This window comes from Xenopus laevis, chromosome 6S (genome assembly GCF_017654675.1).
Source record: "Xenopus laevis strain J_2021 chromosome 6S, Xenopus_laevis_v10.1, whole genome shotgun sequence".
NCBI lineage: Eukaryota > Metazoa > Chordata > Amphibia > Anura > Pipidae > Xenopus > Xenopus laevis.
Genome location: NC_054382.1, coordinates 65755877 through 65780379, shown reverse-complemented (window position 1 = coordinate 65780379; position 24503 = coordinate 65755877). Strand labels below are relative to the sequence as shown.

General features: G+C 35.8%; 1 protein-coding gene across 1 annotated transcript in view; it reads left to right on the top strand.

The window, feature by feature from the left end:
* cdh18.S (cadherin 18 S homeolog) overlaps positions 1 to 24503 on the top strand; it is a 355950-nt gene that overhangs the window by 210241 nt on the left and 121206 nt on the right. Inside the window, exon 6 of the mRNA XM_018269418.2 lies at positions 17817 to 17936. Within this exon, the coding sequence (XP_018124907.1) occupies positions 17817 to 17936 (120 nt within the window). The remainder of the gene's footprint in view (positions 1 to 17816; positions 17937 to 24503) is intronic.

Below are 24503 nucleotides of genomic sequence, written 5' to 3'. Positions count from 1 at the left end.
TTCATATACCATGATCTGGATGTATGAAAACCTTCCTAGACAGTCTGCATATGGACTTGATCTTAATCTCTACAAAAGCAGCTCAAACAAAGTACAGCTCATACAGTAAAAGTATGCACATTTCCGACTGGTGACTGAAAGCATGAACTAAAATTTGCCAAGGAGAGAATCAACTCATTCAGCATTGCAACTAATGTATTTCATACCCCAAACCTGCCACTTGCAATAGTATTAGATACGTTATTGATCCTATACGAGGGGACAGAAAGGGCTAAAGAAGTGGTAGTGTATGTATCTAGTTCTAATAGCACTTCTAGAAATATTTAAGAGCCGTGGTATAGCATTCTTTATAACATAATGATACACTTTAATGTTTTCAGTGATTTAAAAATGTTTGTATATGTTGTGGATCAATTCTCATCAAAACTGTTCCAAGTGGGGGAGTCTAGTTATATGTATGGGCCATTAACTTGTTAATCAGAACACATCCCTGTTTGGTAATGGAGATTATAACTGTTTAACTTAGGTAGTTCTAACACAGAGAGAGAGAGAGAGAGAGAGAGAGAGAGAGAGAGAGAGAGAGAGAGAGAGAGAGAGAGAGAGAGAGAGAGAGAGAGAGAGAGAGAGAGAGAGAGAGAGAGAGAGAGAGAGAGAGAGAGAGAGAGTGTGAAGACTTCAGAATGGAAGGTCAGGGAAGAGTCTTCTGAAGGCTGTTCTCTATACAATATATCCTGTAGGCACATTCTGAAAGACCTGCTACCTGTTACCTCGCTGTGGTACAGTGTAAATGTTGGAATCCATATTTCACCAGCTACATGTCTATACATCTAGGTCACAACAGATAATAGACTATTGGGGGAATGTAATAGAAGTCGGTAACGGAAAAAATACTCGCAATGCGAAAAGTTTTGCCTCTGTGCGAACAAATTTGCCATTGTGCGAATTTAATATAGCTTTTGCAAACCCAGAAACTGTTTAGCGAATTTTACAGTTAGCGCCAGTGCGCAGTAAATGTAATAAAACTTCTTACTGAAAAAGTTATGTTTGCTCCAAAAGATTACGGGGGAAATGTAATTAAAAAGAGAAAAACAATTTGCACCAATAAAAATAAAAATCGATATCTCGCAATGTAATATTGTTCCTTAAACTATTATTACATTGCAAATTTTAATTGCGCACGCTTAAGAATTGCTTGAAGGTGTCGTAATCTTTTGGAGCAAACATAACGACTTTCAGTAAGAAGTTTTATTACATTTACGGCAAATTGGCGCAAACTATAAAATTTGCATTGGGCAATTAAAATTTAAAATTTGCAATGTAATAACAGTTTAAGGAAGAGTATTACATTGCGTAATGAGACCTTTTATTCTTATTTGTGCTAATTGTTTTTCTCTTTGCAACTTTTATTACATTCCCCAATAAGTTTGCAGTCAAGTCATCTAACTGTAATTGTTATAAAAATAGCAAATTGCAATAATAGTTTGCCATTTCATTCATTTCTTATCATACTTTTTTAATCTAAATAATCTATGTTCAGTATGCTTTTTCACAAATTAAACTGGGTAATGTAATAAAAGGCATCATGTTTAGCAGGTCTAGTCCCCCATAACAACCAGATGTTTGTTTTAAAGTCTAAGTAAAGTCTAAAATAGAATAAGGTTAGAAATGCTGTTTTTTTTATACTAAACATAAGCATAAACTTACTGCACCACAAAGCCTAATCAAACAAATGATTTATGCTTTTAAAGTTGGCCACAGGGAGCTGTCATCTTGTAACTTTGTTAAACATCTTTGCCTGACCCTGACCCTGCACATGCTCAGTGTGGTCTGGGCTGCTTAGGGATCTTCATAAACAAAGCTGCTTGAGTTCTGCACGGCTGGCAAGTAAGGCAGCGGCTCCCCCTGCTGTTCATAAGTATGATTGTTTCCCTGCTCAACAGTTAGGGACCATCTGACCATTCCTATCCACAGCAGTAAATGAAGGGAGAATTTCACTGCATACAGTCAGGTTTCTTATAAAAACGGTACACATTTTTTAATTAAAGTATATTGGAGATAGGTTTCTTTTTTCATTAAAGAAAGTAAAAATGGGATTTTATTTTTTTGCCTTTCCTTGTCGTTTAAAACAACTGACTAATAAATGTTACCCGCTGATTGGTTTATATGATTAGTAGCAAACTTTTAGAATAAAAGCTCACACCATGGTATGTAATACAGCATTAGAAATAGAAAATGTTCAGTGTAATTATGGAAAAATCTCACTGTAAATAACCACATATTGCCATACAAGAGCTTATCTTCCTATGGGCCGGCATAGGCCTAGAGGGAGGACTGGCCAGGGGACAAAATGATGGATCAACCCATTTTTGCTTAACACATGGGTGGTCAAAGAGACATATATTTTTGTATATGACAAGCTTTCAACTCCAACATTTATAGTATAGATCAAGATTTCTAGATGTGAGTGTTTGAATATATCAGTCATTGGTTCAGCAAAACAGATTGTATGCTGGCATACTCATTTTATGCTCATGCCTCTAATTACTTTGAAGCTCTAATGTCAAAATCTGTATAAAACAAAGTCCAAAGTAGCTGTAGCACACGATTCAGTTTTGTCAATGCAAAAAGTGACTTTTATTGGCTCATTGCAAACTTCAAAAACATGGCAACGTTTCGAGCCGCACAGGGCCCTTTCTCAAGCCTTGAGAAAGGGCCCTGTGCGGCTCGAAACTTTGGACTTTGTTGCAATATTACTGGCTCTTCGCAGGGGGCCTTGTATGCTGTCTAGCACCAGATACCTGAAAAGGTTGATGGAGTAACAGGTGAGCGCTCTAATTTTTTTTGTGTAAAATCTGTATAAAAGACATACAATATTATAGCACTTCAATATTTTGCCTGTGTTTTTTTTGTTTGTGTTCAATTAAATGTTCATGGTTAAGATATTTTTTGTGAACATATTGTAACTCAAGCGCCAGAAAAAATGTGTTTTTGTGCCAATGCACAAATACAAAATTAAACTAGTAATGCAATAAACTAATTTCCATTCACTTAACATAGTTTATTAAATATTGAATGGGTTGAAGGATATGGGCTAGTTTAGTACACAGACTAGAAGTCAGGACATGTGGCAGACAAAGATGGAGAGTCAAATAAGTTAAAGATCATGTAGCAAATGAAGGCAAAGTTCAGTAAGTTCAAGAACAAGGCAGGGGCAGGCAGGAACTCAAGATAGATTCTAGTCCTTTATATATTTAAGTACTTAGTTTTTAGTTTCTCAAGCTAACATTTTTTCCATATCTTTGTGCAATGAGTGGATGATAAGTGAGCAAATGATGATACACTGCAAACAGGCAATATGACTGAGTTGTTTACAGTATGAAAAAATATGGAAACCCCAATTTTCAAAATATAAATGGTTTATGTGAGGTTTATTCAACTTAGTATGATTTGGATCAACCTAACACTTGCATTTCACAAGTGTCTGTACAATTGGTTCCAGTATTATAGATCCCGTACTCGTAACATCTTTTTCAGTAAGACATTTTATTACACACACAGCACACTAGTGCAAACAAGTGTTCACTGTTTTTCCATTGCTGGATAATGCACTATGGATTTACAAACTGATAACTGTATTTAATATGTGCAAAAGCAAAATTCTTCACATTATGCATTTTCTTCCAAAAACAACATTTATTAATTTCATGGTTACTATTATGTTCAGATAGAGCCCAGAAGAGGCCAGCTTGATGCCTGAGTATACTTTAGTTGACAAATGGTCACTGCTCAAATTCATTGGCTAATCTATTTTTTAATACAGTAGCAGCAAATAATTCCTAAATGTCTCTTTATCTGTGTCTGTATATCATGTTCCTTCCTGTTCCCTTCAGTTTTCAAACATTATCAATTTTTCCACACTACCATCACTGTCTTCTCCTGATCCAGCTGTCAGAAATCTCTGTCCTTTAATATCACCAAAACAAACATTTAATTCTTACCTCTTGGAACATCGGCAAAAGCAGAAGATCCAATTTATTTTTTCCTGAATTTACAGGCCAATAACTCCAGGATTATGAGCTGCTGAACTTAATACTATTCTGTCTGTCAGTTGGTTCTGTACTATGAACTACTCAAACAAACATCAATCGTTGCCTCTAAGAACAAATACCTTTGTCCTGTTATATATTTCACCAGCTTACGTGTTATGGTTGGACAGAACACTCTGTGGCACAAACACAGAATCAGATGAGCTTTCTGACCTGTTGATCGGAGTTACAGCAGCCTCTTTAGGGACTGATTTATGGGGGAGTACAGGCACCAGTAAATGTAAAAAAAAATAGTAGCCTTTTATTTGAGATTTTATAAGGAATGCCTATTATGGTGCAGGACTTAAAAACACCTGAACCACAATTTCACATTTATCTGACTGGGAAACATAATTATGTTTACCCCTTGTAGTTTATATGGCATGTAATGACCAACTTACTATGATATAGTAGCTAAATTATCTTAAAAATGGAAAGTTTATTTGGCTTCATCAAGCAAAAGTTATTTTTATAAATATATAACGGGGGAACCTAGAGCTGTTGCCAGTCTGTATGTGGTGTTAATTTCAGGGTTCCTGCCCACTGAGGGCTTCATCAATATGCATAGCAGGCATGCACCTTAATAATCACATGCAAATGGTACAGTATATCAATGGCGAGTGCTGGAAATGACAAAATCCTGACATGATAGGAGCACAGTGTACATCACATCCAAAATAACTATGTTGTGGAAAATAAGCATTCAGAATTGCAACTGTGCACAATGCACTTGTGCTTGTAAATGATTTCTGAAAGTCTTTATTTATAAAATGTTATTGAGATGGGTAACAATTAAATGAAAGTATATCATAATCCATACATTTCCAAAAAAGGGACCGACACTTACCATAGAATTATATCAAAACCATTTTATAAGCAAAGTTTGGACAGTGGCTAAACTGCTATTAGAATAAAGATATAAGACATTCTTCTATAGAAATTGCTTTGAACTATTCATATTCTGAAAACAACATCCACTGGGCTCTGTTTCTAAAATTGCTCTATTTGATCTATGAAGTATGGCAAAACTTTTGTGCTCTTATGGGGTGCAGTGTCTATAAATTCCTTCCATTAGTGGGAAGAAGTGCAAGGGATTTGCTTTAAAATACATATTTTAAGCCCTTATTTTAACCCTCTAAAAGGGTTTTTACAATGAGCTGTGAAAATGCCATGTTTGCTTTCCTTTAATGATTCTGGAATTTTCCACCTGGGAGGCCAAGCATATTTTCAACATTCTTTCCATCTGTTCAGGCATAATATCCTTGTGCATCATCTTCGTTATGTGTATACAAACTTAAATGAATACATTTCTTCTTTTTGGGTAAGTTTATAAACAAATAATACACTACTTTAATATAGATATATTGATATGGCAATGTCATATTTAAATATTACAAATTAATGTATATGTAATGCTATTTTGGGATATTTTAGACCAAAAGGGTTAATGCCCAGCTATTTACATTAGAGCAAAGGTTAAACTTGACTCTAACACACAAGGCCCTGTGCCTTCGCTATGTGGAAGATAAGAGGGAAGTGTGTAGTTGAAATACTACTATCAGAGGCTACTGTGCTTAAAAATATAATAAACAAGGATGCCAGGAGGTTATTGCAGCAAATAATATAATACGTTTTTCTGTCCAAGACAATAGATCCACAGAGTTAATACTAACATCCAGAGAGACAAGGCAGTTCATATGTTAATATGCCAGGACAGTGAGGCAGAGACAGCAAGATGTAACACCATGTGGAAGTAATAGGGTAATTCACCTCTAGGAAGGAATGGCCCGGCAGGGTTCAGATCCCATACAGTGGAATAATCAGGCCAGGGAGAATATATCTAAAGCCTGATTCCCTATCCAGCTGCTGTCCCTTCACTATAGGCAGATTCGAACCCTAGGGGAGAGCTGCTATGATCATGGTTGGAGCACAGGCTGCTCATGCTACATAAACCAACTATCTTATTCTCTTAAAGAGTACTATGAAATTATCTGACCTCTCTAGGGCAAAACAGTTTTGGTGGACCTTGGTGTTCCCAGGCTGAATAGATTCAGCAGGGTCAGCAACCAAAAACCAAAGAGAAAGAGCCACCCCTAACCAGGCACGCTTACAGTGTGGCAGTAAGTGTTCATAAGGTATGTAGGCCAAATATATAAATATGTAAATTAAGTAACTAGATACATAGGCATCTGCCCAGCGACTAGGGAGATAAGGAAGTGTGGGGATTTAAAGCCATAGGGGCTTAGTAAACCTGTGGGTGCCTACATATACATAGTATGTTAACTAATTATTTCTATTAAATTGCATTTTAACATTCATTGTTTTGAAAGGTATATATCCCTTAAAATCAAAAATGCATTGTGCTTAAAAGATAATAGTTTTGCAAAACCATGAACCACCAAATGTTGAAATAGTACCATAAAAGACACTGTGTGCTAAGTATTACAGTACTAAATATGAATGCCACATCTTTCCCTAATACATGCAGTATGTATGATTCTAAATAAGCACATTACCTCAAATTACTACAATCGCATCCATTTTCCGTTGCCTACACTCTGTCTTCAAACTGTGAACTTGATAACTCCTAACAGCAACATTGCTTTCAATCAAAGCATTATGTGAAGAAATAAAACATATGCTTATATCCTACAGATTCTTGCAGAAAAGAATCACAACATAATTTGTTTTTTTAAGAACAAAGGCTCAGCACATGCTGTATCCAATAAAAGCAAAAATATCAGATTATTTTATTTTTATAACCCTACATGCCCGATATGCACAGTATGTAATATGATGTCCAAATTTTATATTTGCATTTAGGGGGGCTATTTACTAAAAAAATTTTTTCGCATAGTTTACCAGAAACAATTTCGACCTTACTATTTTACTAATAATCACATTGAAAACTTGAAAAATTCAAGTTTTTACGAATATCTTGAATTTTCCAAGTTAATAGACTTAAATCTCTTGACTACCTCGAATTTACTGAGTTTTTGAGCAAAAACCATCTTCATACACCCCAAAACACCTGAAAATCGTGAAGGCAAAAAACATTTTCCGATAGTAGTCACCTCTAGCATTGACTATTACATGCATTTGATTTTTTAGCTGCAGTAATTTTTGCTGCTTTGGGGCATACAAACTCTCAAAAAATGAAAAAAAAAACCTTGAAGTTTTAGAGAAAATAGACCCCTTACTGTACGTGCATGCAGGTCAAGAATAGTACAACTTTAGAGCTGCCATGATCACGTTTAACATGAATAGCTTCCTTCACCATTTTTTAAAACCTGTTCAAAATAATAAATAAATAATAATGCTGCAATACAATATATTAATTCTTACTAGTGGATGATGTTGATCATAATAAAGGTAAGTTATCGGTTTGTATTGTAATATTGTAATTATATAGTTGTTTTGCGCATGGTTTTCTCCTAAACACCTACATTTTGCACTGTGCCCATCTTTCCTTTTGTTGCAAATTGCAGTGAAATTTGCAATGTGCACAAATATTCGCAAATGAGATGGGTGGTTGGATGAATGCAGCCACTATGCATGCATTTTGTGTATGTAGTATAGAAGGTAATTTTGCAAATATAAATTCACAATTTACAAAGTTAGTTTAGTGAATATTTTTTCTACCACCAAAGTTGTGGCATAACTTGAACTCAGAGTATATGCATACAGGGGCAATTCTGGGGCTGCTGCAACAGACCAGGTGTGCCCCCCCCCTTCTACTCTGCACTTAAAAATCAGCTTTGGAGCAGGTCAAAGGGGGAAGCATGGCTAGTGCAATGAGCGCAATAGCACTAGCAGAGCAGGATCTCAGGTTTAAAACTGGTAATTTGGCTCTTAAAATTACAAGAGGCTGCTTTTTGCCGCCCCTTGTAACTGGCCTGTCACTGCTGCCTGAGGCAAGGTTATAACCTCTCCTCATCGCAGGAGAGGCCCTGTATGCATACATTTTCGCATTTGCGATTATGCCATATTTAAATAGCTCTTAACGATAATCACAGTGCAAATAAAAATTCACAATTATGTTTGCACATTAAACAGGCCCATCTTGTCCAGGTTTATAAATATAAGCACACACGGGGTAATTACAGTGTATTCACTGTGCAAATTATTATGTGTTGCATAAAGTTTATAAATTATCCTCTATGCATTTATATTTTTTATAGGAACATGAAATAATGTTAAAAATTATTTTTAAAATTTAGATGGGTGTCCAAGTAGATTTGAGATTTGTGTTATTGTTCCAAATAAGCTATTCATGTTTTGAAATGTCTCCCAATGTATTGTCATTTCTCTCGGGAATCAAAGTCTGTCCAAGCTATCTTGGTTTTGTTCCAAATTAAACTTATCTTTTTATTAAAAAAAATTATCCATATAGTATATAACCTATCTCCATTTTCCAGATAATTTACCTGAGATGTATTTAAAATCAATTTAAAAAGAGGAATCATCATACGATTTGACTTTCCCATCTCCCGACCTGCCACTAACCATTCCTATCAAATAAAGTACAAAATAACAGATGAGCCAATGTTCTGCCCCTGACAGCAATCGTACGAAAGTTATATCCGACCAAAGCTAGTGACAGTCTCCCTCTGAAAATTGTATGATCGGCAATACATGCAGAGATATCATCGGCAGCTGACAGAAATCTTTTAACCTGTCCGATCGACCAAACGACCGATCTCCGACAGATGAAAAATGTCGGGACTCTCCACACACGGTCCGAAAATCAGAGTTAATAGTGCTACTCCAGCAGAATTCTGCTTTTTTTCTTTATATTCAATTTTGAAATCTGACATGGGGCTAGACATTTTGTCAATTTCCCAGCTGCCCCTGGTCATGTGACTTGTGCTTGCACTTTAGGAGAGAAATGATTTCTGGAAGGCTGCTGTTTTTCCTTCTCAATGTAAATGAATGTGTCTCAGTGGGACATGAGTTTTTACTATTGAGTCTTGTTCTTAGATCTACCAAGCAGCTGTTATCTTGTGTTAGGGAGTTGTTATCTGGTTAACTTCTCATTGTTCTTTTGTTTGGCTGCTGGGGGGGGAAGGGAGGGGGGTGATATCACTCCAACTTTCAGTACAGCAGTAAAGAGTGATTGAAGTTTATCAGAGCACAAGTCACAAGTGACTTGGGGCAGCTGGGAAATTGACAATATGTCTAGCCCCATGTCAGATTTCAATATTTAATATAAAAAAATCTGTTTGCTCTTTTGAGAAATGGATTTCAGTGCAGAATTCTGCTGGAGCAGAATTAATTAACTGATTTATTTTGGAATTATTTTTTTCCCATGACAGTATCCCTTTAAACATCTTTGAAAAAAAACACATATTGCTTACATAATGCATATACAACAATAATATTAAAATTGCTGCATACTAATCTATGAGATACATTGTAAAAACATTGCATATATTTGAATTGCGTTTTTAATATAAATTAATGAACTTTTGTCTTAAGAAATAGATTTTTCCCCCTTCTTGCCTGTTTCAGTTGTCAGTAATGTCAACTTTATTTCACAGTCATTATCTATAATAAGTGCACACAGATACATACACACATGCATATAGTATATGACATTTTAACTTAGTTTTACTTTCCATACTATATGCAAAAAATATTTACTGATAAAGTGCTGCAATTCCTTGTGAAAGTGAATAAATGTGTAAATAACAACATTAAACATACAGCCAAACCTCCATAGATTGAAAGAAAAAAAGACCAAATCAGCAAATGGAAACATGTATAAAGGTCAGATTGGAGACAATGAAAGGCCAACTGACTTCTGTTGAGCTACTGTATATATGACATATTATTAAATGTTATCTTAATAATGGTCAATATCACATAGAAACCATACAGATTTTGCTTTCACTGCTTTACATTCAGCTAGATGAAGAAAAGCTCTAATTATTAGTTTCTGCTGATGATAAATTAAACCCCATATTTTACCTACTCCCCTGCTCCAGAGTCACACTGTAGTTAATTTACTGGAGTATTCCCTTTGACACTTGTGGAGAGATGTTCTCACTCATACTGTATATATCCATAAAGTGTTTATCTGTATATATTTCCCAATCTTTATCTACTGTATGACTTCAGGCATCATATATTAAAATCAGAAAAAAATATACAAATAAAGACTTTAAAGCGAATTTACCAAGTGTACAGGTGCAAGTGCTGGAGGACAACGGTGTTTATATACACCTTATACACAGAACACTTGCTCTTATACAGTATGTGAAAATAATTTTTTTTTTCACATTGCATTGGCGAATAAGGGCATAATGTCAATAGTATACTGCCTGTCCTCCAGTCATTAAAAAATAAAAATTACACTCAATCAAAATTGCAGCCCTAGATTTTACATAGACATTGCTGGCTATGTTTAAGAATGTTTAGCTTTATCTCATCATAGTTCATTTTCTACAAACCTTTAGAATGTATTTTACGCATTTATCATTCAATAAAATGAAAAACATTTATGTACCTGTGATATATTTCTATGACCATGATTCTATATTGTCTTAAATTAGTTACAAAAAAATCATTCATTAAACCTATTAAACATTCAAGATGCTACTGCTCTGTAGCTTAGTAGTCATCAGTTTCTAGTTAGAGGAAGATGTGTGATTTGCTTTTACTTTAATTTGCTTTGTTAAGGAAAGGACAGGGCTTGTATTGGTGAACTGACATTTGAACAACCATTAATCAGTATTGAATTAGCTACAAATTTGAGGTGAACGTTTTCTTCAGGGATTTTCAGCTCACAAATAGTGTAATAAACATGAAACTCGTTTACTGTTAATTGATTTGGTCAGCTCTCATTTCACCCTGCAATCTGGATCTTTTTAAAAGATTTTTTTATTACTGTATATCCACTTCAAAACAACCATGTGGGAGTAACCCAGAAGTGATTAAGCGTACAAGTATTACAAAACAGCAGTCCATGGCTTATTTTATTTGTGCATTTTATAAAAAATGTTCTCATAGGACAGCAATTGTGCAGTACTTATCCCTTGAAGGTCTAACTAGACAGGAATTTAATTTGCCCTTTACTATTTACTGCAAGCTCTTTACAATTTACTGCAAGCTGTTTGTGTTTTTGGGGCCCAATGAAGACAGATAAAGATGTAGCATAATTTGCTCCATACACATTATTTAGGGGCAGATTCACTAAGGGTCGAATTTCGAAGTAAAAAATACTTCGAAATTCGACCCTCGAATTGAAATCCTTCGACTTCGAATATCGAAGTCGAAGGATTTAGCGCTAATCCTGCGATCGAACGATCGAAGGATTTTTCGTTCGATCGAACGATTAAATCCTTCGAATCGAACGATTCGAAGGATTTTAATCCAACGATCGAACGAAAATCCTTCAATCAAAAAAAGGTTAGCAAGCCTATGGGGACCTTCCCCATAGGCTAACATTGACTTCGGTAGCTTTTAGCTGCCGAAGTAGGGGGTCGAAGTTTTTTTTAAAGGGCAAGTACTTCGACTATCGAATGGTCGAATAGTCGAACGATTTTTACTTCGAATAGTTCGATTTCGTTCGATTTCGATCGAATTCGAACGAATTTAACCAATTCGATGGTCGAAGTACCCAAAAAATACTTCGAAATTCGAAGTATTTTTCATTCGAAGCCTTCACTCGAGCTTAGTGAATCTGCCCCTAAGTGACCATAAATGCACACGTGGTATTTCATCTGTCATCTTGTCTAAGGGCAGGACTCGATGATGCGTTTTGACCCAACACGTTGCAATGCGACTAAACGCATGCGACGTGTTGGATGGTTTACTGAAAACGCTGCGATTTCATCCGACCGTCGGATCAATGTAGTTGTAACATGCGATTTCTCCTTCCGTTTTCAGTAAACCATCCGACACGTTGCATGTGTTTAGTCGCATTGTGACGTGTCGGGTCAAAACGCATCATCGTGTCCTGCCGTAATAGCTACATTGTAAACATTATAGGGTATATAAGTATTAAAAGTATCTACCCCACAGGGCCTATATTAATTTTTAAAGTTGCAAGTGCAGAAAAAAAGTTGTGACATTGCAACAAAGAACCCAAATAGAAAAAAAAATGCAATCTAAAGCATGTGTTTGTGTAGACTAAAATAACAGATCTAGAAAATAAATGTAAATTAATATACTGGTGCAGAAGTTACAGTACGCATTTGCCCTGTGATGCTTGTTGCTGGGGAAACACAGAGTACTGTTGCTTTTTATGTCAAGACCTTTGCACTTGACATTTAACCACTTAAATAGACACAGTGATATTAAGCAATCAAGTTGTTTAGGAATCTGTTGAGTGGCATAAACATAATTTCTTGTGTATACACTCATTAATCCTCAGCAATAAATACACTAATAAATGGTGAATACCTAATGAGGACATAAATATACTGTGCAAATTCAATGCAGAAATTTAACAAGAGAATTTAACAAGAGAACCTTCTTCTGCATTATACCCATAATAACTTTTTAATAACTTTTGTTTGACTGTAACAATATAACATAACAAGAACATAACTATATTTTCTGTGGATTCATCAAAATCAATAAACACCATAGGGTTCTATTATGACCGCAACTGCAGTTGTGCAACATAGAAAGTACTTGTATCTAGTAAAGCTGGTTATACTGCCATTGTGAAAAGTGTGCCTATTGATGCTGGGATACCTAGTTGTTTGACCTTGTGTGTCCTCGGTTGGCTGCTTCAATAGGTCCAGTGCACTAGTGCCTTAAAAAAACTACTTTCTTTAAGGCACCAAGCTCTGTATTAGAAAGATAGGGCAGTCCTTTCCTTATCGCTTGCCATAGAGAGCCAGCCCTCCATAATTTTTGCATGGTGTGTATAAGGGCATTAGAGAATGCAGACATCCTTGTGTTCATTGAGCACACACAGGTCTCTGCACTCCATGTCTGCAATACTTCAGAAAAGGGCAGGACACAACATGTCAGTTTGCTCTCTTTTTCTGCACTTCGTAAAGACATATTGGCATAAAACCATTAACTGTTCAGCCATGAAATCTAATGTTAATCTGCATATTGGAAAATTAATTGCTTGAAGACTATTATTATCAAGCTATCATCATTTTATTTTTTTTATTAGTAGGCCTTGTTAAAATGTATATTTGCATATAGGCAACTGTTAATTAATCCATTGAAATTAAAAAAAAAATATAATTGCACTATGGATTGCATTTGCACCATTAGCAAGTGAAAAATAATGGTATAGACTAGGGGGCCGATTCACTAAGCTCGAGTGAAGGATTCGAATTAAAAAAATTCGAATTTCGAAGTATTTTTTGGGTACTTCGACCATCGAATTGGTTAAATTCGTTCGAATTCGAACGAAATCGAACGATTCGAACGAAAAATCGTTCGACTATTCGACCATTCGATAGTCGAAGTACTTTCCCTTTAAAAAAAACTTCGACCCCCTACTTCGGCAGCTAAAAGCTACCGAAGTCAATGTTAGCCTATGGGGAAGGTCCCCATAGGCTTGCTAACCTTTTTTTGATCGAAGGATTTTCCTTCGATCGTTGGATTAAAATCGTTCGAATCGTTCGAATCAAACGATTTAATCGTTCGATCGAACGAAAAATCCTTCGATCGATCGAACGTAGGATTAGCGCTAAATCGTTCGACTTCGATATTCGAACGATTTTAGTTCCCAGTCGAATATCGAGGGTTAATTAACCCTCGATATTCGACTATTGATGAATCGGCCCCTCGGTGTTTAAAAGATACACACTTTATATGAATAGGTGAGTGCCCTGTCTTCAGAACAGCAGAGGTATAATGGATGTCCTGGTAATTTATTTTTTAATTCATGGTGATGTGTAAAATATCACTGTGTGTTATTAATTACATGGCATTCTGCTGATATTTATCCTTTCATTGCGAGACTAGTCATAATGTTATGCACTTTACAGATTCATGTTATAAATTTATTTCCAAGAGGCAAGGTTTTTTTATGAATTTTACTTACTATGGTTGTTGCAATATCTTGTAATGCTGTGCATTTTCAAAATTAATTGTAAAAACAACTTGTTGTGAATGAAGTGCATTTTTGACCTGGTCCTATATTAGACTTCTTACAGTTAAGAAGTTTAACTGTAAGAAACTGATTTTTCCTATTATTTTAATAATACAAATTTGAACAAACTCCAATCCATGATCTGGCTTAATTTACTAACAATTTGGACTGAAAATGGTCCATGCAGGAGAAGTCGTGACAGAATCGTGCAACAATTCAAATCATGTGACTTCTCGAATTGCCACCCCAAAAACGATTTTATTATAGTCCAAAAAACTTGAATTTATCATATTATCGAACGAAAGCCAGCATCCAACAGCCCAACGACAATTATGAAGGCAAAAACATGTTTCAATTGCAAAAGGGATCATCTGCCACTGACTTTTACATGGCAGGTTTTAGCTGGAGTATTTTCAGATTCAAATTTTTAGCAGCTATGGAGTAGAGGTATGGGACCTGTTATCTAGAATGCTTGGGACCTGGGGTTTGCCAGATAACAGATCTTTCTGTAATTAGGATCCTCATACCTTACTAGAAAATTATGTAAACATTAAATAAACTCAATAAGCTGCTTTTGCTTCCAATAAGAACTAATTATATCTTTGATGGATCAAGTACAATGTACTCTTTTATTACAGAGAAAAAGGAAATTACTTAAAAATTTGGATTATTTGATTATACTTGAATCTATGTGAGACATCCTTTCTGTAATTCAGAACTTTCTGGAAAATTGGTTTCCGAATAACAGATCCCATACCTGTATAATAAATCTTGAAAAATTAAAGTTTTTTTCCTTTAAAAACTCAACCAGAAAAATGTAAGGTTTAATAAATATCCCCCCAAAATATTGCATCAAATAAGACCTCTTGTAATCATAATTATGCATTCATAAACAACGCGCAATGGTTACATTACTGGGTAACGACAGTCTGGGGCAATTTATTTTTAAATTAGATTGTGATTATTAACCACCTGTTAACTAATTTTCTTTTTCACTCAAATTTTGTCTTTATTGAAAAAAGCAGATATTAGTGATACATAATTTTCAAGTACAGTGAAGTAACAGAATTATCAATATGCATCTGAGAGGTCACTGCATAACATGTAAGATACACAACATTTTTCAACAATAGTACCTCTGATAAGCTGCCTATGTATAGCCACGCTGTATAGGGGATATGGTGGGGGGGAGGGGGGAACGGGGGAGAAATTAACTTGGGCATAAACCATTGCGGCTTCGTTCCAACCATTGACAAACCTGGTATCTGTATATCATATATCTATGCTCGATTAACTTATCATTACTACTCCAACAATCTCTCAGCTCTTACTGCTGCCATGTGTTGGGTTTAGTGAGCCTTTGGTTGCCCTATCGTAGAATAGAGTCCATTGTTGCCATTTTTGACTGTCACTGAGAGGATGGTTCATAGCCGTCAGTGCTGCTCTCTCAAATTGAATATTGGAATTTATCTCTTGTATTAACTGATCATCTTTGGGGGATTCCTTTTGTTTCCAGAATCTAGCTATTAGTCTCCGAGCTGCTATAAAAATATGAGTTAGCAGTTTCTCTGATATCCTATCATTTATGTTTGTGTCTAAGCCAAGAAGGGCCGTTGTGGGCGCTCTTGTAACTGTTATATTTAATACTGCTGTAATCGTGTGATATACCTTGGTCCAAAAGTTATTCAGTACAGTGCAGCCCCACCATATATGTATCATTGATCCTTTGTTTTTACAGCCTCTCCAGCAGAGATTGCTGGTACCTGGATACATCAGTGCGAGTCTGTCTGGAGTATAGTACCATCTGTGTAGTATTTTAAAATAGTTTTCTAGGTGGTCCGCGCAGCTGGTGTGTGATTTCATCCTTCTGATGGCCCCCGACCATTCTTCCATCGGAAAGGTTTGTTGGAGGTCCTCCTCCCATCTCAATATTGCTGGGAACTTTCCCTGTACGAACCTTGTAGATATTAGATCATAGCATCTCGCAATACCTTTAGGCGCCGCTGGATTTTTGTTACATAGGATCTCCAAGGAGGTTCGATCCCTATCATATGGGTTAGGAAATATGGAGAGTAAATGCCTGATTTGTAGGAATTTATAGAAATCTGATTTATGTACCTTGTACTCCTGTTGTAATTGTTCAAAAGCCTTCAATCGACCTAACTAATTTTCTTAATTCTGGAAATGCTTTCTGAAATGTTTTTAAATATGTAATTAATTGTAAATATATTATGTGAGTAGAAGGAAGAAAGTAGATGAGTAAGAAAACATTTGTGAATATAAGGATTATTGTATTTAAGAAGAGTGATGTACAGTATTGGGAGACTTGATTGGGAGAATGATTGAATGAAGATTCTGGCAGGATATGAAATATTTATATTTCATTAAAAAATCAGTCTATAATGTGAAATTGCTGAGAATGTGTTTCCTATTGTTGTAAGTTACACAATTTCAACTCTTAGGGCTAGTCCACACGGGGAGATAGCCCTGCGTTTGCGGTCGCGGCGACAAAGCGCCGCGCCAGTCGCCGCGACCGGCACAGGCGACAGTTTTGTATGGGCGCCTATGTAAAAACGCCTGTGCTAACCACACGAGGCGATGCGCTTTTCAACAGTCGCCTGAAAATGCCTCGCCAGTGTGGAATAGCCCTTATTACAATTCTACCAAAAGATTCTGCATCACTTTTTGCTAGTTTGTATGTACACTCCAAAATGTTTTCTTTAAGGGTTTATTTATCAAATCTCAGCAATATTTATCAGACAATAATAATAGTTACCTTCAGTAATTTTTTTTTTAATAAATACATTTACATTTTTGTCCATGCTGAAACAACTCTTTGACAGGTGTCAGGTTGGTGAAACTTAGATAAACTGACCTGCCTTGGATTGCTTCAGTTGTAACACTGTTTTGCAGTGAATAAATTACAAATAATAGAGGGTGCTATAGAATGTGTAGTGGTTAATCACTTTTTTGTAGTTTGAAACAATTCTGGCTAGATCAGACACACTACCATTATGCCTTTTGTTATACTTTAAGTAGCCCTGAATTTCACCCATGACTGTTTATTTTTCTGTTAATTTAATGACAAGATTTGGGACAAAAGGAGTTTCACTCCATCATAGATAGATAGAAATGTATGAATAAACTGATTAAAACAGACTACTGTTTTGTATACTATACCCAGCAAGTTCGTCCCTTGCTCCATGTGTTGACAATCTCTTTTCTCTGTCTATTTGAAAATGAATAAAAATTTTGAATTACAAAAAAAAAAAATGAATGACAAGATATTTCATCATCAGTATTGATCTGGCTAATGTTTTAACAGTGATTACCAAAGATCACAAATCTGCACTGGCAACACTTATAAGAACTATTTTCTTAGTGCAAATTTAATATAGCTTTTGAAAACCCGGAAACTGATTAAAAGTTATCATTTTTGCTCCAAAAGATTGTGCAATACACAATTAAAAATTGCAAAGAAAAGAATGAAATTTTGGAAAACAAACTTTTAATTTTATTTGTGCAACTTTTTTTTCTTTGTGATTACGTTACCCCTTGAATCTGTAACTAGGTCTGAAATTAAATCTCTTTATATGAGCTAAATGTGTAATTTTATTAGATACATTAGCATACGTAATTTATTTTGTTTTTTCCTGTTTGTCTAGGTACTTCGGTTATTCAGGTGACAGCTACAGATGGAGATGATCCTACATATGGAAACAGTGCAAGAGTTGTTTATAGTATTCTTCAAGGGCAGCCTTATTTTTCAGTTGATCCCAAAACAGGTGAGCTCAGTTTACTCAACGTGGAAATATGGTGAATATTTAATACTGTATTTAAAAAAAAACATCACTGTTTCCTAAGTGTTCCTAAGCTAGGTAATGATTTGGAATTTTCTAATATTTCCTATGTTCTATAACACTCTTACCAAAATGCTAATTCAATGTGTGTCTTATTCATCAATACAGAAGCAAAACTTAAATCAGGAACACATTGTTGCACTGTTTAAGTGGACATTCCTGAGCAGGCAGTATCAATAACATGTTCAAGCAAAATGAGTTGGCACACGTAAGAACACCTAGAGATGTAACATACAATGCTGATTTTGGTGCCTAGCATTGCAACTAACAATCATAAATGGACCCTCTTTTGTTTTATTCATTGCCATTTCTTTTCTATTGCGGACCCTAAAGTGATCCTTATAATTCTAGTATTTATCTGTTCTTGCACTAGCTAGTTAGTATTAATTTCTATTCTCATTCTAAAGACACAGTATTTTATAATTTCCTCTTAAATCCACAATGAAGTGCTCTAGAATATATAATTGCATATAAAGAATTGTGTTGAATGTATAATGAGGTCTGCTGTTAATTTGACTCCTAGGGCAAAGCATCTTCCTTGTACTGATTTTAATATGGGTTCAAATTGCAGTTTGATATCCTGCAGCTACTTAGTACAGGTCAGTGGTAACAATTCATGAAAAGTCTGACCCAGTACTGAGCACAGTCACAACAATATATAGATGAGAATAGAATATACAGATGAGTAGATGAGAATGATTTATACTCAGAAAAACGTATTTCACTGTTTTCACTGTTTATCATATGAAAACTCTATTGAAGTTAATAGGAAAAACTGGAACTGAATTAGGAGAAAAGTTTTTTTTTCTCCTCATATTGAATCTCACACATGATAAATGATAAAGCATTAAATAAAATTTTCGCATTGATTTGAATCGAGCTCAATGTTGCAAAAAAATACGTTCTAAGAAAAACTATGGGCATCAGAAAAAAAATCTAATAGAGCTCAAATACAGTAAGTGCAAATAGTCTGCATACATATTTCTGCTCTGAGGTAATGTTCTACTGAACTTAGTACAATATGTAGTAATACTCAGCACGGCTCAGCACGGCATCAAATGGCTTGATCAAACGAATATTTCTAATGAGACCTGTTTATTTAGGCCTATGTAGCAGCCTAATGGAAGGGGTTGTTTAACAAATTGAAGGATGATCATTTTGAAGATTAATTGTTCTCATCATCATAGCAGACACTAGCCTCAGATAGTGAGAAGCAGATACCGTAAGCGGTTTAAACCCACATTTTCAAAGGGCCTTGATCCAGCCTTTTGGCACACACACTCAGTTCATAGGAAAGCATGTCCCTGTGAGCAGGAAAAGCTTCATATACATCCTGCAGGTTTTTGCCTCCCTGCTTGCAGCCTGCCTTGAGCAAATGTCTGTTTTTTTTTACCACAAACTCTTTAAACCTCTGAATACTAAATTGTTTTGGCTTTTGCCCTGTTCTTATGTGTTAAGCTTCTCAGTGGTCCTTACTTCCACTAACTAGGGGTCCTGACACCTTAATTGTCACAAGTGTGCCTGACATCTTAATTGTTAATAGAAAGCAGTTTAATGTAAATTAAAATTATGTTTTTTCTGGTGTAGAGTTCATATTGCTGAACTGAGTACAGTCAAAGAGGAAAATTCTTTTCTATATGGATAGATATTGCAGAGTTTCTTAGATTTAGCAAATTCATTCTGTTAAGAAGAGATCTCTTAATGAAAAAAAAATGTTTGATTAAACTGATTGGGTTATTTAAGACAGCATGAGCACCATTTTATTTTAAGAGATTTGATAGAAAATGTCTAAATGTCAATTTAACCACTATCTTCAGATAGGGGAAGGTATGGCATATGCTATCCAGAATGCTTGGGACTTTCCGGAATTGGATATTCATACCTTAAATCTACTAGAAAACCATGTAAACATTAAATAAACCCAATATGCTGGTTCTGCTTTCAATAAGGACTAAGGATTAATTATACCCTTAGTTTGGATGATGTACACGTTACTGTTTTATCATTAATGAGAAAAAGAAAATAATTGTTAAATATTTGGATTATTTGTATAAAATGGAGTCTAGTGGAAACTTTAAGGAAAATGGGTTTCCGGATAACAGATCCCATACCTGTATTGCATATCATTACAGTGGAGCTTACAGTCGAGTTCCATCCACACATTAGTTCATATTAATTCCCTGTATCTTGTGTAGATAAAATCCATACAGACATGGAGTGAACATATGAACTCTATACAGATACTTAGACAAAAAGAGGGGTCTTCATAGTCAGTTTGGTTCCCTCACCTACTATCTTGCTTTTTTTATTATCTCAACAGATGAAAGCATAGTTTTGCCTCTGTATTGACTCCTCGTAAGGCCTCACCTTAAGTATACAGTGCAGTTTTGGGTTCCAGCACTTAAGAATATTAATGAGCTTGAAAGAGTGTTGAAGTGCAACTAAACTGTTGGACTGGAATGAAATAATTAAATTATGAGATTATGAGGAAAGACTGTCAAGGTAACCAGCAGGGTCTCTGTTGACTAGTTTTGATGCCAGTTCAACTCCATCAGTCTTAACCACCTCCCCTCTCTTTATTTTTTTATTTTAGGCAAGTTTATTGAATAAAAATAAGGGGCATATTTATCAAGGGTCGAATTTGGAATTGAAAAAACTTCAAAATTTGAATACAAAAAGACAAACCAAAATTAAGTTGAATTTTTTTTTGGTCAAATAGGTCCGCTTTCGGCCAAATTTGAATAGTACGAAACGAAGAAATATCGCATTCGATCAGATTGGATTTTTCAGTCCACCAATTGACTCCAAATAGGTTCTAGGAGGTCCCCATAGGCTAAAACAGCCATTTCGGCAGGTTTTAGATGGTGAGTGGTTGAAGTCGAATTTTAATTTTTTTTTCAAATTCGAATCGAATTTAGACTGTTCCCTAGTTGAAGTACACAAAAATAGCTCAAAATTCAAATTTTTTTCATTGGAAAATTCACCTCGACCTTTGATAAATCTGCCCCTAAGTGTCAGCACTTACAGTCAACATTTTCTTTTACAATACCGTATTGCAATGCCAAGTTTTACGTTTTGCAAAAAGTATGAACACACAATTGTTGCAATTTACAATAACTTAAACTGCATTTTTTGGCCAATTTACCCTTAGAGTTAGTTATTCAGTATTTTTCCATTATTCCTTATAGATTCAGTTAGGTCCTAATCACTAATCTGTTAAATCCAACGATTGTCCCCGTATTTTTGGAAATTGTTTAGTAGATCCTCTAGATTTATATATTTATATGTTTTCTAATGAGTATAGGTGGTTAACTTCAGAGAACCATTGTGCATATGTGGGTGGCAGTGACTCTTTCCACCTTGTAATTATTAATTTCTTCCCAATAAAATAAACATTCCTAAGATAGCATATTCTGATACTGAAGGGCATATTTATCAAGGGTCAAATTTTGAATTGAAAAAACTTCGACATTTGAATTCAAAAAGACCAACCAAAATTAAGTCAATAGGTCCATTAAGTCGAATAGGTCCATTTTCAATTGAATAGGTCCATATTTTGTCCGAATTCTAATCATCCGAATTGAAGGAATAGCGCATTCGATCAAATTTTCCCCAAAAAACGTTTTTTTAATTTTTTTAAATTTTTCAAAGTTCACCAATTGACTCCAAATAGGTTTTACGAGGTCCCCCATAGACTAAAACAGAAATTCGGCAGGTTTTAGATTGTGAATGGTCAAAGTCAAATTTTTAAAGAGACAGTACATGATGAATCTGGGCACCCCAACAGATATGTTGAGCCTACTTTTGCAAATGTAACAACCTCTAAATGCCTCCTATAGCCTTTTATTGAGTGTCTGGATTCTGGATGGCAGCATTTTTAACCATTCGTCCATATAAAATCTCTCCAGTTCAGTTAAATGTGATGGCTGCTAAGTATGAACAGCCTGCTTAAAATTATCTCATAGATTTTCTATGATATTCAAATTGGGAGATTGTGACAGCCATTCCAGAATATTGACTTTTCCCTCTGCATAAATGCCTTTGTAGATTTCGAAGTGTGTTTAGGGTTATTGTCTTGTTGGAATATCCAACTCCTGCGTAATTTCAACTTTGTGACTGATGCTTAAACATTATCCTGAAGAATTTGTTGATATTGGGTTGAATTCATTCAACCCTTGACTTTAACAAGGACCCCAGTCCCTAAACTAGCCACTCAGCCCCACAGCATGATGGAACCTCCACCAAATTCTACAGTAGGTAGCAGGTGTTTTTCTTGGAATGCGGTGTTCTTCTTCCGCCATGCAATGCACTTTTATTATGACTAAATAACTACATTTTTGTCTCATCAGTAGGGATGTAGCGAACCGCCGCCGATGTGTTCGCGAACGCCGTTCGCGAACACCGGCAAAATTTGCGAACTGTTCGCGAACTGTTCGCGAACTTCGATCATCCGAAAATCGTTCGATTCGAACGATCGAAGGATTTTAATCGTTCGATCGAACGATTTTCGTTCGAATCGAACGAAAATCGTTCGATTTTAGCGATCGAATGGTCGAATGGGCGACCGATTTTGACGCGAACGCCTATTGGCGAACGTCGCGCGACGTTCGCGAACTTGCGGCGGACGCGAACAGTCGAAGTTCGCGCGAACTAGTTCGCCGGCGAACAGTTCGCTACATCCCTACTCATCAGTCCAAAGCACTTTTTCCAAAATGACTGTGGCTTGTCTAAATAAGCTTTTACATACAACAAGCTCTATTTGTGGTGTGAGTGCAGAAAGGACTTTCTCATCACACTGCCATACAGATGTTCTAATGCAAATTGTGCAAATTGTGCGAATTGTAGAATGATGTACAGATACACCATCTGTAGCATGTTCTTGCAGCTCATTGGAGGTGATCTTTGGGTTGTCTGTAACCATTCTCACAATCCTCTGCATATGCCCCTCCTGTATTTTTCTTGGCCTGTCAGACCTGGGTTTTATAGCTACTGTGTATGTGGCCTTCCATTTTCTGATTACATTTCTTACAGTTGAAACTGACAGTTAAAACCTCTGAGATAGCTTGTTGTAGCCTTCCCCTAAACCATGACACTGAACAATCTTTGATTTCAGATCTTTTAAAAGTTGCTTTAAGGATCCCATGCTGTCACTCCTCAGAGGAGAGTGAAATAGAAGCACAACTTGCAATTGGGCACCTTAGATACCCTTTCTCATGATTGGACACACCTGCCTATGAAGTTCAAGGCTTAACAATCTAATACACCCAATGTTGTCAGTAATCAGTATTGAGCAGTTACATGCATTCAAATTAGCAAAATTACAAGGGTACCCACATTTTTGCACAACCAGTTTTTTAAATTTGATTTAATTTCATACAACTGAATACTGCTTCACTAAAAATCTTTGTTCAGAAAAGACGCCAGTACTCAGATGTTCCAGGGAAATTTAAGACATACCACTGTTGTCTTTTTTGTTGAAAGTGGAGTAAATTATTATGCAAGCTGAGAGGGGTTCCCAAAATTTTTTATATGACTGTATATTGCAGCCATTGATTGTTGGGAAGAAGGAAATCTTGCCTAAGAATATCAAAACCAACAATTTCTCCTCATTCCCAGACATCACCAATTTTATAAATATCACAATTTTCCCAGACTTGCTTTTTCCTCATTCTTTCAATACCAGTTGTTATACCACAGTGGGGTCTGAGCAAAGTGACCTGTAAATTGAAAAATTTTGGCTGCTCTATGCTATATCAGACGAGTGTGTTGTATCACTACATTTTGGAATGACATTTTTGTAGGTTTTTAATAAACAACCATTGTAGCAGGGTGTGAGAGGTACCTAGTATTGGCTTGTGTCATTGGAACAACGTGTTGTGAAATGCCTCTTTGACCCAAGATGCAAATTGACTGATTTGTGCTGCCAATTAATACAAATATACATTTGGGAGGGCTACTCCCCCTTTATCTTCATCTCTGGTTAGGATTGTTAAGCTAAGCCTCTGGTTCCAGCCCATATCAGTTGCCTATGTACAGATTCCAGCTTGGTAAAAAATAATTTTGCTATTATAAGGGGGACTTAGAGTAACACATATGTTAATTTAGGAAGGAGAATCATCTTTATTAGTTGAATACGCCCCATTGGACCCAACATAAGTATTTCCCATGCCTTGATCTTGTTTATTATAATCTCCCACATTGGGTGTACATTTAAGTTGCAATACTCTGTTAGTGGTGATTTAACCACCACCCCCAAGTATGTAAATTGGTGAACCACAGGAAATGGGAAATCTATTGAGATCTGGAAGCGGGTCAATTGGAAAAATTACTGATTTGGTTGATCTCGTGACTAGACCTGATATGTGTGCAAAAATATTAGCCAGATCAAACATAACCTGAGATGAGCTCCCCCAATACCCCAAGTAAATTAGAGCATCATCTGCATATAATTGTATACATTCTTCCCATTGTCCAATATGCCATCCCTGGATG